This window comes from Aspergillus alliaceus (assembly GCF_009176365.1).
Source record: "Aspergillus alliaceus strain CBS 536.65 unplaced genomic scaffold BDW43scaffold_71, whole genome shotgun sequence".
Taxonomy (NCBI): Eukaryota; Fungi; Ascomycota; class Eurotiomycetes; order Eurotiales; family Aspergillaceae; genus Aspergillus; species Aspergillus alliaceus.
Window position 1 is genome coordinate 145,347 of NW_022474754.1, and position 14,275 is coordinate 159,621.

The 14,275-nt window shown below is 50.0% G+C and overlaps 7 protein-coding genes across 7 annotated transcripts; 2 read left to right on the forward strand and 5 right to left on the reverse strand.

Annotated features, from left to right (window-relative positions):
- Positions 1-811: 811 nt before the first annotated feature.
- Positions 812-2,335, reverse strand: BDW43DRAFT_316270 (uncharacterized protein; the record flags this gene model as incomplete). Its single annotated transcript, XM_032048252.1, has 1 exon — positions 812-2,335. The coding sequence occupies one exon, from the start codon at positions 2,333-2,335 to the stop codon at positions 812-814; it is 1,524 nt and encodes a 507-aa protein (XP_031894905.1).
- A 480-nt stretch (positions 2,336-2,815) lies between these two features.
- On the forward strand, positions 2,816-4,169 carry BDW43DRAFT_316271 (uncharacterized protein; the record flags this gene model as incomplete). The annotated part of the gene is made up of 3 exons (XM_032048253.1): positions 2,816-3,187; positions 3,244-3,755; positions 3,809-4,169. 3 exons carry the CDS (start codon positions 2,816-2,818, stop codon positions 4,167-4,169), a joined length of 1,245 nt encoding a protein of 414 aa, XP_031894906.1.
- Positions 4,170-6,072: 1,903 nt separating this feature from the next.
- Positions 6,073-6,702, reverse strand: BDW43DRAFT_316272 (enoyl-CoA hydratase/isomerase family protein; the record flags this gene model as incomplete). Its single annotated transcript, XM_032048254.1, has 1 exon — positions 6,073-6,702. One exon carries the CDS (start codon positions 6,700-6,702, stop codon positions 6,073-6,075), a length of 630 nt encoding a protein of 209 aa, XP_031894907.1.
- Positions 6,703-6,724: 22 nt separating this feature from the next.
- On the forward strand, positions 6,725-8,317 carry BDW43DRAFT_316273 (uncharacterized protein; the record flags this gene model as incomplete). The annotated part of the gene is made up of 2 exons (XM_032048255.1): positions 6,725-6,730; positions 6,797-8,317. 2 exons carry the CDS (start codon positions 6,725-6,727, stop codon positions 8,315-8,317), a joined length of 1,527 nt encoding a protein of 508 aa, XP_031894908.1.
- A 146-nt stretch (positions 8,318-8,463) lies between these two features.
- BDW43DRAFT_304189 (acyl-CoA dehydrogenase family protein) lies at positions 8,464-9,992 on the reverse strand (the record flags this gene model as incomplete). The annotated part of the gene is made up of 5 exons (XM_032045557.1): positions 8,464-8,874; positions 8,994-9,094; positions 9,157-9,384; positions 9,446-9,755; positions 9,819-9,992. The coding sequence occupies 5 exons, from the start codon at positions 9,990-9,992 to the stop codon at positions 8,464-8,466; spliced, it is 1,224 nt and encodes a 407-aa protein (XP_031894909.1).
- A 235-nt stretch (positions 9,993-10,227) lies between these two features.
- BDW43DRAFT_323337 (mitochondrial carrier domain-containing protein) lies at positions 10,228-11,723 on the reverse strand (the record flags this gene model as incomplete). Its single annotated transcript, XM_032049723.1, has 4 exons — positions 10,228-10,532; positions 10,611-10,848; positions 10,931-11,517; positions 11,629-11,723. 4 exons carry the CDS (start codon positions 11,721-11,723, stop codon positions 10,457-10,459), a joined length of 996 nt encoding a protein of 331 aa, XP_031894910.1. The 3' UTR covers positions 10,228-10,456.
- Positions 11,724-11,884: 161 nt separating this feature from the next.
- On the reverse strand, positions 11,885-14,082 carry BDW43DRAFT_304191 (Zn(II)2Cys6 transcription factor; the record flags this gene model as incomplete). Its single annotated transcript, XM_032045558.1, has 7 exons — positions 11,885-12,235; positions 12,299-13,036; positions 13,091-13,188; positions 13,246-13,499; positions 13,686-13,762; positions 13,824-13,956; positions 14,012-14,082. 7 exons carry the CDS (start codon positions 14,080-14,082, stop codon positions 11,885-11,887), a joined length of 1,722 nt encoding a protein of 573 aa, XP_031894911.1.
- Positions 14,083-14,275: the final 193 nt, after the last annotated feature.

The following is a 14,275-nucleotide window of genomic DNA, read 5'->3' on the forward strand; positions in this document are numbered from 1 at the left end:
ACTTTCTTTGCTACTATTATTGTTACCGACGTCCCTAACTGGCTACGGTGCTGCAAGATGATAGGTGCCTAGCTCTAATCTTTTTTCTGTACCTCTCTTCTTGTCCCTTTCTTGAGTGGACTGAGAGGCCAAATTTCGAGCCTAGGTAGAAGGGTTGGAAAGGGAAAACGGAGTGCAGGTAAACCGTCTGAAACATTAACGGTTTGTGTTCGTAGAATTTGAATCTCTAAGCCATAAGGGGATGGGACTTGATAGCAGTACTACTACTTGACCCGCGTGTGGTTTTAAGTGCGGCTGAGCGGACGGGAAGCTCCCTTTTTCCCCATCTGATGGTCGTATGTGACAAACAAAACTTGATATGAATCTATACGCGACCACGTGATCCTAGTGGCTTGGCCGGATCACCAACTCTTGAGCCCCTGAAGGCTTTACCCATTAGTAGTTGATAGAGGAGAAGCGCTTAAGATAGTTGATACAGTCATCCATAGAATTGAGCACCTATCAGAATGGCATCCGGTCCTCAGTAGGCTACGGACGTGTAGCTGATACAGCATCATTCTGCCCATCTTTCCCCTGAGGTCACAACAAAACTGTTAAAGCTATTCATAATCTACTGTTCTGGTGGGACTCGGCCATCTCGCGGACGGCGTGAGTAGACGTGCCCAATGATAGTAAAAAGCTCGTTGGGTGCGCGTACACGTGGAGAGACTCGTTTCCCCATGTGCTGAAAGGCTCCAGTGACCGGTTTCTGATGGAACTGTTCTGCAAGCAGCACAGATGGGTTAGTTATGCCCTTTTTACTCTGGATTGATCACTCTTCCCCATCCCAAGTCAAAGGGTCCAACATGATATCCAAGACCACGCCTGCCTTCTGGGTCTCCACAGCCAGCGTGGCATACAGCTCCTGGTCCAAATCGTCCACGTCGATCGGCCAGGATAGGTAGATTTCTTTAAGAGCAGGCACCTGAGAATCCTTCTTGGCGGCAAAGTCACGAAACAGTATACTGAGGGCCTTCTCAGAGCCGTCCATTCCGTGCGAGATCAAGGACAGCTGAGAGACCGAATCAGGGATTAGGTCACCCAAAAATAGATCGGAATAGTTTGATTGGTGATCTCCTAATGCGGTAAGAGTGCAGGTAATGATTTCGACGGGGAGCTCGAGCTTTTGTAGCCGATGAAAGCCGCGCATTGACACTTTGCCCAGAGTAATCGAGCCGCGCAGTTCATCAATCGAGATGGAAAGCTCCACGAGGTGGCCCCCGGCCTCGCGCTCGATTGCCGCAACGAATCGGCAGAGATCCCAATCCTGGAGGCCACCGTTGTTGTTTGTGGTATGCGAGTATCTCAATGTCTTGAGGCTTGGGGTATGTTTTAGAAAGCCCGCTATGGCCTTGTCATCAATAGAAGCCCTCATGAAATGAACTGCTTCAAGGGATTGGAAGCCACTGGACAGATATGCAGACGTGATGGCCCCATATCCGTCACCTGTGCCTACGCATCCGGGACCCCAGAAGGACCGGACGTGCGGCAAGGTCAGGAAACAAGTTGCCCAATCTAGATCAAATCTTTCATCAGCTTCCCGCGAGGCTGATACCTCGAATCTCGTGACTTGGGCCATGCTAGGCTTGTGGTGAGGGATAGGTGCGCGCCTGGATCGGCGCACAATAGCATCGAGGAGCTTGCTAGTTGCAGCGACCGGCTGCCACTCTCTTGGTAACCTGAGCACCCTAAGATTGGGCAGGAGTGTCAAAACAAAAGCCGCAGCATGTTGTGAATAGCGGGCGGCGTCAAGATCATCTTCAATCGCTGCATAGTATTCCTGCCATTCGAGGCCTGCTTCCCGTAAGTATGAAGACTCAGCTAGCAGTTGGGTCACGGCTTTATCACGGCTGGCATCAGTGGCAAATGCGCGGGATATGCCCCTTGTGAATTGACCGTCTTTCTCGAAATCCGCCTCTCGAATGTAGTGGGCTACCGTCGGCTCAACCGCGATGCGTGCAATCAAATTGAATGCAGAGCAGACTGTGTAGGGAAGGGTGAGCAGCGACAGCTTATGTTGGACCACTAGATCTGTCTTGCCATACTCAAAGCTCTCGAAATGCCAGCGCAGTCGATTATGGTGCTTAATATGCGGGGTACAGAGTGCATAGAGATGCTTGCAGGTTAGGGCCAAGCTCTCAAACCCCTCTGGCAGGGAATGTATGATAATATTTTCCAGGAGTTCATTAGGCAACTGCGTGAACACAGCCATGGTGGTGCTAGGATACGGATGGAAATGAACACAGGCACGAGGCGAAATTCCCCTCGTTCCTCCGATAAAACCAACCAGAGTCATCTGACAGTATAGCAGGGAGGAGAGATACGGCAGACAAAACATGCTACTCTCTACTTCAGTGAAAGCTGCAGAATAGGGGCTGGAGGGATTTTAGCGTGTGGGATGGGACCCACCAACACAACAGCTGCGGACCCGCGGAGTATAAGTATGCTCCGAATACGCATCCACACGAGGTCGACCTCAAACGGCCCCCAAATTGTCGGTTGATCCTACAGGTCTGAAGAATGTGTCAATCTGCATGTGCTGCTCCATCCTTACATGTCGGAACCGACTTGCGTCCGGCCGTAGATCAAGCAAATCCTTTGTATATTTTGTCAACATATTGTCTGTCCGGGAACTGGTGCTTCGCCAGGTGATGTCTATAAAAGCCAGGCCGGTCCCATTGATGATTGAGGAAATCAGCCCAGTGCAAAGTCTCTCATTATTTTCCATTGCCATCGCCTAGCAGATCTTATTCCGTAAAGGAGTAACCTGCCCATCATGCATATACTCCCCTACATGTTACCAGTTCTCCTGACGGCGTCGGCAGCCAGCATCGCCCGCAGTAAAACGGAGCATGTCGAAGATATCATGGTGTACCTCGACGGGCCTACTGCCGATGGATCGGCAGGCATAGGTGTCGAGTTGGAGAGTCCATTCTTCAAATTTGCACACCCTGGCTGTTCGATGGACAACACCAACGCGGCAAAGAAAGCGGTGGTTGACAAACGTCGGGGCACAAACTGGTTGTTAACGGCCGACACGGGGGTCGACCCCGGGAAACTCAACGCCGAGTTCATTTTTGACGGCCAAAAAATCAAAGTCGGGACTGGAGAGCTTGCAAAGGCTGGAAAAGCAGCAGCAGACGATCTGGTAAGGGTTGCATGAATTCTGATCCGGACCTCTGTCCTGTTAACCCGCGTCGTCAGGTAAAATGGTACCCATGGCAAAAACCGCAGACCGAAGTGCAGATTGAGAATAACAAGTGCAACCCATGGAAGATTACTAGCCCAACTATCAAAGATAAACCAGAGAATGTGCCATGGGACCCCCAGGTCACTGCGCCAATGCCCCTTGAGGCACTGTACAGCATTATGCAGATGCATAGCAGCAACAAGGCCCACGTTCTCAATGGAATTATGCTTAGAACAGACTATTTTATCCTCGTTACCAAAACATATTTCACCGCTGTCAAGGAAATCAACCAGGCCGCGCTTTCGGATGATGTGCTTGCATTCTGCTCCTTGGTCTTATCATATGCGAAATCCTTGGACGGCAAACCACTTAAGCCGGACGAGAGTCCTAAGCTGCGCACGCCCTTCATGCCTCGAAATGATTTTGTTACCCTCTACAACCAAGTCGAGTCTAAGCTCAAGGGCATTCCTCTTTTACCTCTCTTTGAGAAGCTCGCATGCTACAAAGTGTCAGCTGGCAGGCTTGCGTAAGTATTGACACGCCTCTTCTTGCTCCATTTGCCCAACTGACAGAGTGCAGGCTTGACAAGAAATTCTGCGCCGGGACGGCCAAAGCTCCAGTGCCCAACAAGGAGTTTGCCGGCCTCACGTTCAAAAATACGGCGGCCAAGTCTGCTGCCGCCACCCTGACCGTCAAGGACTGGATTGACGGGATCGCCGACAAGAAAGACTTGCTTACCTCCTTTGACAAGACCATTGATGGTTCCATTGGAGGCCTTGGATCCAAGACGGAGAAGATATACCAAGGGACTCGCAATGTGCCTTTGTTCGAATTCCGAGACCTTAAGGACATCAAAACTTCCGAGATCGAGAAGTTTATGACTGACGTCGACAAGGCTGTCCAAGATCTCCACAAGAAATACAAAGACGCTCCTAAATAAAGCCAGCAATCGCTCAGCAGTGGAATCCAGCTGCTTGGAATGAAGACGACCGGCGGTGAGGGGAGATTCGGTCCCATAGATCTTCGTTATAGTGACTGTATTATTATTAGAATAGTCTGTATTGTATTATAGTTAAAGACATTAGCACCTTTATATAGAAGCCTCAATCTTATAATTCTATAATCAGTGGGACCCTCTTACGGGATTGATTAATTTTTGCAGTCGTGCCGCCGTAGTGACATAAAATAAATGGTACATATACTCCTATATGAGCCTGGATTTCTAGAACAACTGTAGATATCCTCTTCTATGCGTCGCCGCTTTAGTGAGGGTACTCTGTTTAACAACCAGATCTGTGGAACAACACACATGGGTATCTCTCAAGCCTGCTCGTCCCAGCCTACCTCAAAAATTGATGCAAGAAGGATTTGGACCCCTTCCAAGACCAGCTATACACTGCACAAGCCAAACACCAATAACAAGTCCAATCAGAGGGCTTCAGAGGCCTTAAGGGGAAGGACTGAAGATAGGGAAGTACTGGTGCTAAACCCGTATCAGCTTAAAAAAGTGTATGGTGAAGATAGTCATATAGCAGACGTGATTCGCTAGTGGATTGGAGTTGGCATATTTGATGGCCTTGCCTGTGAGGGCGATCAATCTTTTTTCTGCATATCCCCCATATTCACCCACCCCTGGACGCTTGGCCCTTCTGAAGAACCTCGGCAGTGGCCCGGTGTAATCGCTAAGAGGTATAGGTTCAGGATGTAGACATACATATTAGTGCCGGTCCGACTTCGCCGGTCGGTGGTCGGAACGCTACTGATATACTAAACATAGGCATGAAATTGTAGAGATTATTAGGGTTTTCCTATATCCTATACAAGTTTTCTAAATATTATATATATGTTTTAACAATACCAGACCGATTAAAATTAAATTTAAAGGAAGTTTTAAACTCTACTAGAATTTTTACTAAGCTAGATTCAAAAATAGGGACTTTACGATGTATAGTGATAGTATTAGATAAATCTATAATATCCCTTAACGCGTTTGTTAGGGTGTATGTGTATGTTGATCAGCAGAATTATAGATTCTCTATTGATATTTCAGCCAGAAGCAAACCATTAATTCTGTTCTAAGGTAGATTTTAATAAATTATCCTATCAAAAGTAGTCTATAGTTAACGTACTATATAAAATTCTACAGTTAACAGCAATAGTAGGAATCTATCCAACGTCACAACGCCTGTTGTCGTTGCTGTGACTTGTAGAAAGACTTTGTTGCACGCCACATTCGATCGTAATTCATATTTAAAACTCATATGCTGAACGGCCTGGCATAGATAAATGGATAATGTCGTAGCTTGTCCGAGAACATGCTCGGGCACCATCGTTAAAGGGAGCCATTGCGCAGCACGATGCGCAGGTTCCGCATAACATGGATCTAGATTCAAGTTCTTCTAGACGTGTACATAATCTTGCACCTATTCGCCCCCTCTTCATATATCATGATATCTCTGTCACGGGGCGCATCCTGTCCTTGAGAGTGAAAAGTCACACTAACTTCTCCCAAGAAAACGCTGTGAAGGGAATGAGACGGCACAAACTAAGCGCGGAACGAGATACTATATACATATATATGTCACGGTGGCCATGTAAACTTTCTTTAGTAGGTAGCGTCTTGTCGATCTGATTAGTAGCCGTGAACAGCACTTCATACCCCTTATCAGTCGCTAACGCATATATACATAGATGTGAGATATATTGGCTATACTGGTTGGCTATCTACTATCGTTGGGACTAGCTAGCCACTTCGTTGTTTGCTTCTCAGGACAGTTTGAAGACGGGGATAAGCGTCCATGTTGCTATAAATTATATCCCTTTCCTATTGAGTCACGATCACCTCACTTGTATTCTATGATCCCAGGTCGCATCATTTCTTCGAACACAGACCGAATCCCGAGGGCCTGTTCTTCGTTCCCAGGGTTGGACCAGGCCAGTCGAACCAATTCCTTGGACATGCGGGAAGCATCCGGAGACACTGCCTTGAGGCGGAGCAGTAGGAGATTGAGGATGTTGTCTAAATGTTCTTGGTTATCTGCAACCTCGGTCACCAGACCCATGGATTTGAGCTCACCCGCCAACACTAGACGAGCCGAAAGCATGGCCGCTCGAGCAAACGAGATTCCCCATTCACGGATCACGTACTTGGAAATAGTGGCGGGACAAAGCCCCAGCTTGCCTTCGCTCAGGGTCACTGTGGCATTTCTGGCACACATTCGAATGTCGCAGGCGAACGCTAAGCCGACTCCGCCTCCGAATACCGGTCCATTGATGCATGCGATGGTCACTTTGGGTGATCGATCGATAGCCTCGAAAAGCTTTGTGAGGCGCTCAAATTGTGCGTCTCTAGCATGACCTCCTTGGCCAACTGGGGTCCTACTCGTTCCGAGATCCATTCCCGTACAGAAAAAGTTGCCTTTTGCCGCTATAGCTATCCGTGAGATGGATAGGTCTTGACTGGCCTCTTCCATCACCGCTGTTAGGGCTGAGATCATGGCTGTAGTTAATGCATTGCCGTTTCGGGGCCGGTTTAAGACTACCTTCAGGTTGACACCGACCCGGTAGATATCCAGCCCGTCTGTCCCGGAAACCAATAACCATGGTAAGCTGGGTAGTTTGGGGAACGTCAAGGGAGAATCAGGCCTTGCTTTGGCCGCCAAAGCTATTCCAGCCCGGCTCGCGTTAGATCGGGAAAGTTGTTGCGAAATCCAGACACCTGTTTCCATCGAGGTCAATGCACGCCTTCAAGTCGAACACCCCATCACTAAGGAGGTCACTGGCTTGGATATAGTTTCATTGCAGCTGTTCGTAGCTGCCGGTGGTAGTCTCCATAGGCTTTCCCAAGTGAGACAGCATGGACATGCCATTGAGTGCCGTCTCTATGCGGAGGATCCGCAAAAGAACTTCTTCCCAGAGCATGGGAAGATCCACTTGTGGCGTCCAGCCGATGGCTTTAAGGCTCCGGGCTGCGATGTGCGCTATGAGACGGCCATCCAAACGGGATCCGAGATTTCTATCTCCTTTGACTCCCTGATCGCAAAGGTCGTCGTCTGGGCTCCCACGAGAGCCTTGGCTATTGAGAGGATGGTCCAAGTGCTAGCGCACACGGCCTGCATTGGGGTCAAAACGAATCAACTATTTCTGCAGCGGTGCCTGTTAAACAGGGCGTTTCATGAGTCAACTTACACGACTTCCTTTATACCATCTCAGCTTGAGGGGCTTATCCGGCCACCCGAGCCGGCCGATCTCACAGTCTTCTCAATTATTCCGTGTCTAGCGGTCCGAAAGATAGCCGATCAGGTTGGCCCCGTCGCTTCAAAGCACCAGAGGCCCTTCCGGAGAATTCGCAAGCAGTTCCGGAATCAGCCCTTCGACCTGGTCAACGTTCACTGCGACATCATCACAGCTGCTGATGGAGCGCCCCAGGAAACGTCATTGATGTGTATATGGGATCACCCAACAAGAGATGCACTGGTGCATGCAGATGTGGTATATCTTACGCCGGTGCCGAATCAACAGTCACCAGCAGTCACCAATCAATACAATGCTCTCAGTAACAGTCTTCGCGGTGCTATTGCAATGTCCGCCTCCTCATATAGACTTCAAGTTGATTCTTGGCATCCCGCTGGTGACGTGGGATCTCCAGAATGCTGGGGAACATCTACCATGGAGGTCTCGATCAACGGTAGCAAGACTCTAGTGCACATCGCTATGCCTTCCATCTGCACCCATGCAATCAGAGGGCTGGTAGACAGTCCTCAACGTGTGTTTTGTCATTTCCCTTCGCTCGCAACATATGTGGAATACCAGCGCGATACTCTACTTTCCTTCTCAGAGAATCTTTGTAGCGTTGAAGGGTCTCAAAGCGATGCGGAAAGGAGAATGGTTAAGGCACCAATGCCGTGTAAGGTGCTGTCGATCGATCGAAACAATGGAGACGAGGTCAAGTCAGGAGAGGCAGTGATGGTCATTGAGAGCATGAAGATGGAGGTGACCATCACGGTATCGACGAGTGGAAAGTTCCAAACCGACTGGAAGAAGGGGGACGCAGTGGAGGAAGGGAAAGTCTTCTGCTCGGTAATATAGAAAATTAGATGAAATACCACTAAATATTCAGCCTAAGCTAGACGATGAGAAATCGTAAAGTATAAGCAATAGCACGACTACCAAAGACCTATATCACTAATAAAACCAGTTCTCTTTCGTTCCTCTCCTGTTAGACATATCGAAGACTATAATTTACTCCCCTGTACTCGCGCCATAGCCTTCATTTCCTGATCCACAGCCAAATCCGACAGAATCTCTTCACTTCCACCACCGACGACCATCACTCTGACATCGCGGCTAATCTGCTCCACTCTCGCCCCTCTGCCACTCTTAGAGTACCCCAGTCCGACCATGACTTGTTGTGCTTCTCTGTTCACCATTTCCAAAGACTTTCCCGCAAGCACTTTCAGGTTCGCAAACAGGCCTCCCATTGCTGGGTCGGCGCCGTGCTTCTTGCCCATCTCGGAGATGTAGACTAACTGTTCCATCCATGCATACGCCGAGTCGAGACTACGGGCCATACTGCTAAATTTCGATCGAATGACCTGATTTTCGATCAGTTTCTTGCCAAATGTTCCACGGCTCAGTGCGTGCTGCTAGGCATCTTCAGCACAGACTCGGGCCATTCGGAGCGAGGTACAGGCAAGCCATAGTCGCTCGTGGTTGAAGTCCATGCTCAATAATTTTGGTTGGCTTCACGTTCATATTCCACGACTAGAGACATACTGCTCATGATAATTGGGAATCCCTTGTTTTCTTCTCCCAGCAGGTTGGCCACCGGAACTTCCACCTGATCAAGCTCGATGTACGTTGATCCTAAGCCTGTTAGTCGGGCCCAAGCAGATATATCAAGGATGAACATTAGTTGTATGACTGACCGCTAGCATGGACGCCAGAGTTCTCCATCTTCTTGCATGTCACTCCGGGTGAGTTGAGTGGAATCACCAGCGCTGAGATGCCCTGGATACCCTCTCCTCCCGTCCGGACGGCCGCCGTGCAATAGTCTGCGGAGATGCCGTTCGTGATCCATTTCTTTGCGCCATCGACGATGTACACGTTGCCCCGTCGTTCGGCAGTGGTTGTAATTCCTGCAACATCAGAGCCGGCTATGGCATATGGAAGAGATTAGAAACCAAAGTCCACTAGGTCACACAGATTTCGACATACCGGCTGGCTCCCTCACTCCCAAACAGAACCTCACTTTGCCTGTCAACATGGGCGGCAGTAGTCTTTGTTTCTGCTCCTTATTGCCAAAATTAATGACGGGGGGTCCGCCGATGGAATTCCCGCACCCCAGCGCCCAGACAATCCCAAGATATCCGCAACGAGCCAATTCATCGATGACGATCGGATCGTGAAACCCGTCCCATGCACGAGAATCAATGTCTCCGGGGAGACGCTGGCCGTTCAAATAGTCCGCGGCCAAAGGGAAAGTCGCTACAGCCGTGTAGCCGAGCGTGGCATGGCGTTTCTGTGCCTGTTATGATGGACGGATTGAGTCCTTGGTCCGATAGCGTCGTCAATGGGTACATAGTCCTACCTCGAGTGGGACGAATCCTTGCTTCTCCCAGTCCTCACAGAAGGGCGCAATGTGCGTGTCAACATACTCGCGGACCTCTGCCTGTAGGCGCCGGTGGGTCACGCTGTAGTACGGACTATAGGTGCGGTTGAGCCATAGAGGATCGGCGAATGGAAGTTTGGAAACAAGGGACATGATGTTAATATCGATCAGGATTGTGTAGCGGACTGCTAGAGTAACACCTCGACTATAGGCCCTCAAAAGAAGCTATAGAGAGCCAAGCTATACTATATGGGCTCCCCACATCGTCCGAATTCGGGCCGCGTGGAGAACACTGTCGCATAATACACCCGAGGTTTACAGAGGACTTCCCCAGGATATCCTGTTTGCGTAGGGATCGGTCCGAGCGGGCCGCCGATTCCAGTGCATCGGACCGACACTTCCAATTCATTCTCGAAAATTGACTAGTTTACGCCACATACCAAAAACCTGAAGAATTTGGTACAATAAAGATAGTGAAAGTTTAGCTAACAGTCACTGCTATAATAAATTTGATAGTCTGATTTCATGCCGAATAAAGTCTCCATAGGTTCATCAATCATAGACATACTTGGGTTATACAATCCGAGAAGACAGGAGTTTATCGGACGTTCACACGATCAGTAACTTGCGGAAGTTAACCGTTGCACTCGTAGCCGGTTTAGCAAAGATACACTAGTCAGCAGAACTTGAATCCTATTTTAAATTGTCAATACTTGAATCTAAACAGAACGATAGGTAACTAAATGCTGGGCTGAAGGGAGTTCTACCCACCTCTCCTTCAGCATCATCATCAATCCCTGAACAAGAAAACCCTTCAGTAGCCGGGGCACGAGACCCTTGTACAGCCTCCGGAAGCCTTCATGGCGAACGATATATATGACAACCTCGGTAGAACTCCGAAACGGTCGGCCATATCTGCATTCTGGTGGCTTGGATTGTAGTATTGTCTTCGACACAATAAGGGGCTGTGTGGCAATAGTTGCCAGGGCTTTGGATAAAGCGCCCAGGACTATTACGGATCCCACGAGTTAGCAAATTGAACATATACCTATGAACCCCACGGATCAACAATAGAGAAGGTTAAAGAATACAAAACGCATCAATCGGCCCAATCTGCTTCCGAAATCGCACCGAGATCATTCGCAGCCACTCATAGGCACCATAGGTGATCGTCGGGTTGACAACGAGTATCAAGTTAACCTTCAGCCCCTTCCACAGTCCGGTCCATCCATCTTCATTATAGACAATCTCCTTGACGTTGTTCCATGCCGACTTTGTCTGATCCGCAGTGGTGCTGGTTTGCTGTCGCATGGCAATCACGGCAATGGGGTTCGTGCACAACTGAGCCATAGCACTTCCCGCAGCTCCCAGTGCAAGTTCTTTGAGAATGCCACCTCGATCAGACATATTGTACCATCGAAGCACCGACTGATGAAGAATGCGGGCTTTCGCCGACCAGTAGAAATAAGTGGAATTCATGAGGGTCATGCCAAGGATGGAACTGCCCAACCCACGATACAAACCAGAAATTCCTTCTTCATGGACAACGTGAGAGATTGCACCGATGAGGCTATCACAGTCAGCGGCGGCGCCCCCCATACTAGAAAGTTGGCTCTCATCTCCGCTTCGTCCTCGTTCTTGTCGATGCTGGATTTGCACTTGTAATTTGGTTTTCACACTGTCACACCAATAGGGATCAGTAGGGAAATGAGCCTCCAGATCAGGTAGACCAACAAGTTAGATTTATTGAAACCATGAACAAAGTCAATAGACGGAAAGGGGATCATACATATCCAAAGGATAGACGGCGACATTCGCCAGGATGGCGGCTGAGGTTCCCGAGATGAAAACCACCCACGGCGAAGACTGGTGACTACCGCTCATATTAGTCGCTAGTGTGTCCGACTCGATGCTCGATATCGGGGATGGTAGTCCAATCCTACTATCTTTCACTAGAACATGTAGAGCGGACCGGAACGGGTTAGCGGACCGCGGAACGGAAGATCCGACAACAGAGCATTCACACGTCAGGCCAACTACACGAATCAAAGAACGCCATTGTTGGGAGAACTACAATTGAGAAAGTATTCAACCTCGTTCAACCGCAGGGTAGGCGTCATGGCGCTGAATAGATTCCCGTGGCTAGCGTCCACTATGCTGGACACGGGGGCAAGTATTTCTGCGTCCAGGGCCCAAGATGTCGGGGATGGTAGAATGGGGATCTCCGACCCCATCGCCTGTGAGGTCTTCCGTGGATCTTCCCCGAGAAGGGCATAGTCAATCATAGACCAGAGCATGTCCTCTGAAGCAGGATCCAGATCATCTGCCAGGCAAGCGGGGTCGAGGAGGGTGGTGAGGCAATGGGATTGGGCATGAAATTCACGAAGTCGGACGGACTATTCCGAAAGTTGTTATTACCATTTATTGATCAGAATCTTTTTTTTTGGGACAACACCTACCATGTTGGCTGCGTGGACCCAGAGGTGGGCTAATCGCTCCAGAGCCTCGAGACCGATATGAACATGGCACAACATCTCAGACGGGCGGTACGCCACGCCGTCGGGCGCCGCATGCGACGCGACGGAGAAGATCCCCGTGGCAATAGAAAAACAGTACGCATAAAATGAGGATTCGACCAAGCAGCCCGCTTCAAACGCATCGCGCAGGAGACCCACCAGCGACACGGCATGATCCACTCCCATTTGAAGAGCTCGTGCAGCAAAGCTCCGCGGTGCTTTGCACCCAAACGGCTTCAAGCGCAGGTGCAAGAGAAATGGATGGTTCAACAGACAATGGCACAAATGAAAGAGTGTCTGGGCGAAAATCCGGTGGCCCAGCCCCTTACGGTCGATAGAATCCCAAATCGATTGATCCGCTACCTTCGAATATGATTCGAACAGCAGGAGAGATGATATGGTGGAGGAAAACTCGGACCTCGTATCCCATGGCGGCATGTCGTCGGTGGGTTGGTGCCCATGGACATACCTTGCACAGCACCCGAAGATTGAGGCCAGTAGAATCACTAGGGCAAACGGGCTAGGGTTTTCCGCCAACTCGGTGTTCCAATTGCATAGCTGATGAAGGGTATGTGTTTCCTTCTCCTCTCCAGCGCAAAATGCTTCCTCCTCACACGGGAGCTGCACCTGACAGTCTTGGTCCAGGATCACCAACGGTCGGGATCGTCCAGAGGAGACGAGCTTGTCCAAAAGATATACGGACCAAAAGGTCCGCCGTCATTCTTCACGCTCCACCAATGGCAGCCAGTGATCGGATTCCCGCATGAGATGAAGAGCCTGGGAGATCCGGGCAGCAAGACCAATCTTAAGCCAACCTGAATTGACCCGGCCGGCTAAAAGGCACGGTTAGCCGCACGCACGCCGGCAGTAGAGAGTACGGATGAGCCAACCTGTGTAATCGACTACGGCCAGCATATTCGCGGCCTGCACTACATGCAGGCTCATGTTGTCTTCCGTCGTCAAATCATCCGCGAGTACTGCGAGCCATGCCTCCCTGGCATAGATTTCTGACGCCTCGAGCGTTCTCCCCGCATAAAACTCATGGTCGCAAAACCGGACTGCAGATGCGAGCACCGACAGAATCAAGCATCGTGGCAGTGAGTCACATTCGAATCTCTGTCGGAAGGAGACCTCTTGAAAGTAGCTATAGGGCTGGTTATGAACGTGGACGAAGTAGGTGTCAAACGACAGCGCGGCGGACGGACGATGGAGGAGTCAGGAATGGATGAGCAGTAGTACGCTGGTCAGGGCCGGTAGAATTGCGCGAGGTCCTTGTGTAAGTGGTTAGCAAAGGATAGAGGCACTCCAAGCGGCAATTCCGAAGACATACCCGGTCTGGTGCACGGTCCGGCCACTCAGCTCTGCCAATCGCGACTCAATTAATGTAATCCTCTGCAACAGCTCCGCCTGCGGGAACAATTAGCGCTGGGAAGGCAAACGCCGAGTTCGGATGATGTGCTGTACATACATTCTGGAGAGTCGAGGGATAGGGGTTGTGATCGCCAACGGTGGCCGAGTAAGGCTCGTAGACGCAGGCATGATTATTGCGGCAACAGTGGAAGCAAATCGGACGCTCCCCGGAGCACTTGGTCTTCCTCCGGCTTTGCAATTGATTAGTAAAGGGAGGGAGAAAGACGTCTATGAGCGGGCACCTACCGGCAGTTGGCACATGCCTGCCGGATACGCTTAAGATTGCCACTGGGGGGCGAATCCAAGGAGGAATTCATCCTGAATCAAGCGCACGACTTGGACAATCCATGAGTGTTGAGATCTAAAGAGTATGGGGAAAGAAGGCTGAGGATGAAGCGGGGAAAGCAAAGCAACAACTTCCTACTTCGGTCCGCTGGGCCAGTCAAGTGAGGTCAAGTGGGGATCAGGTGGAGATCAGGTGGTGATCAGGTGGGGAACAAGGCACCAAGG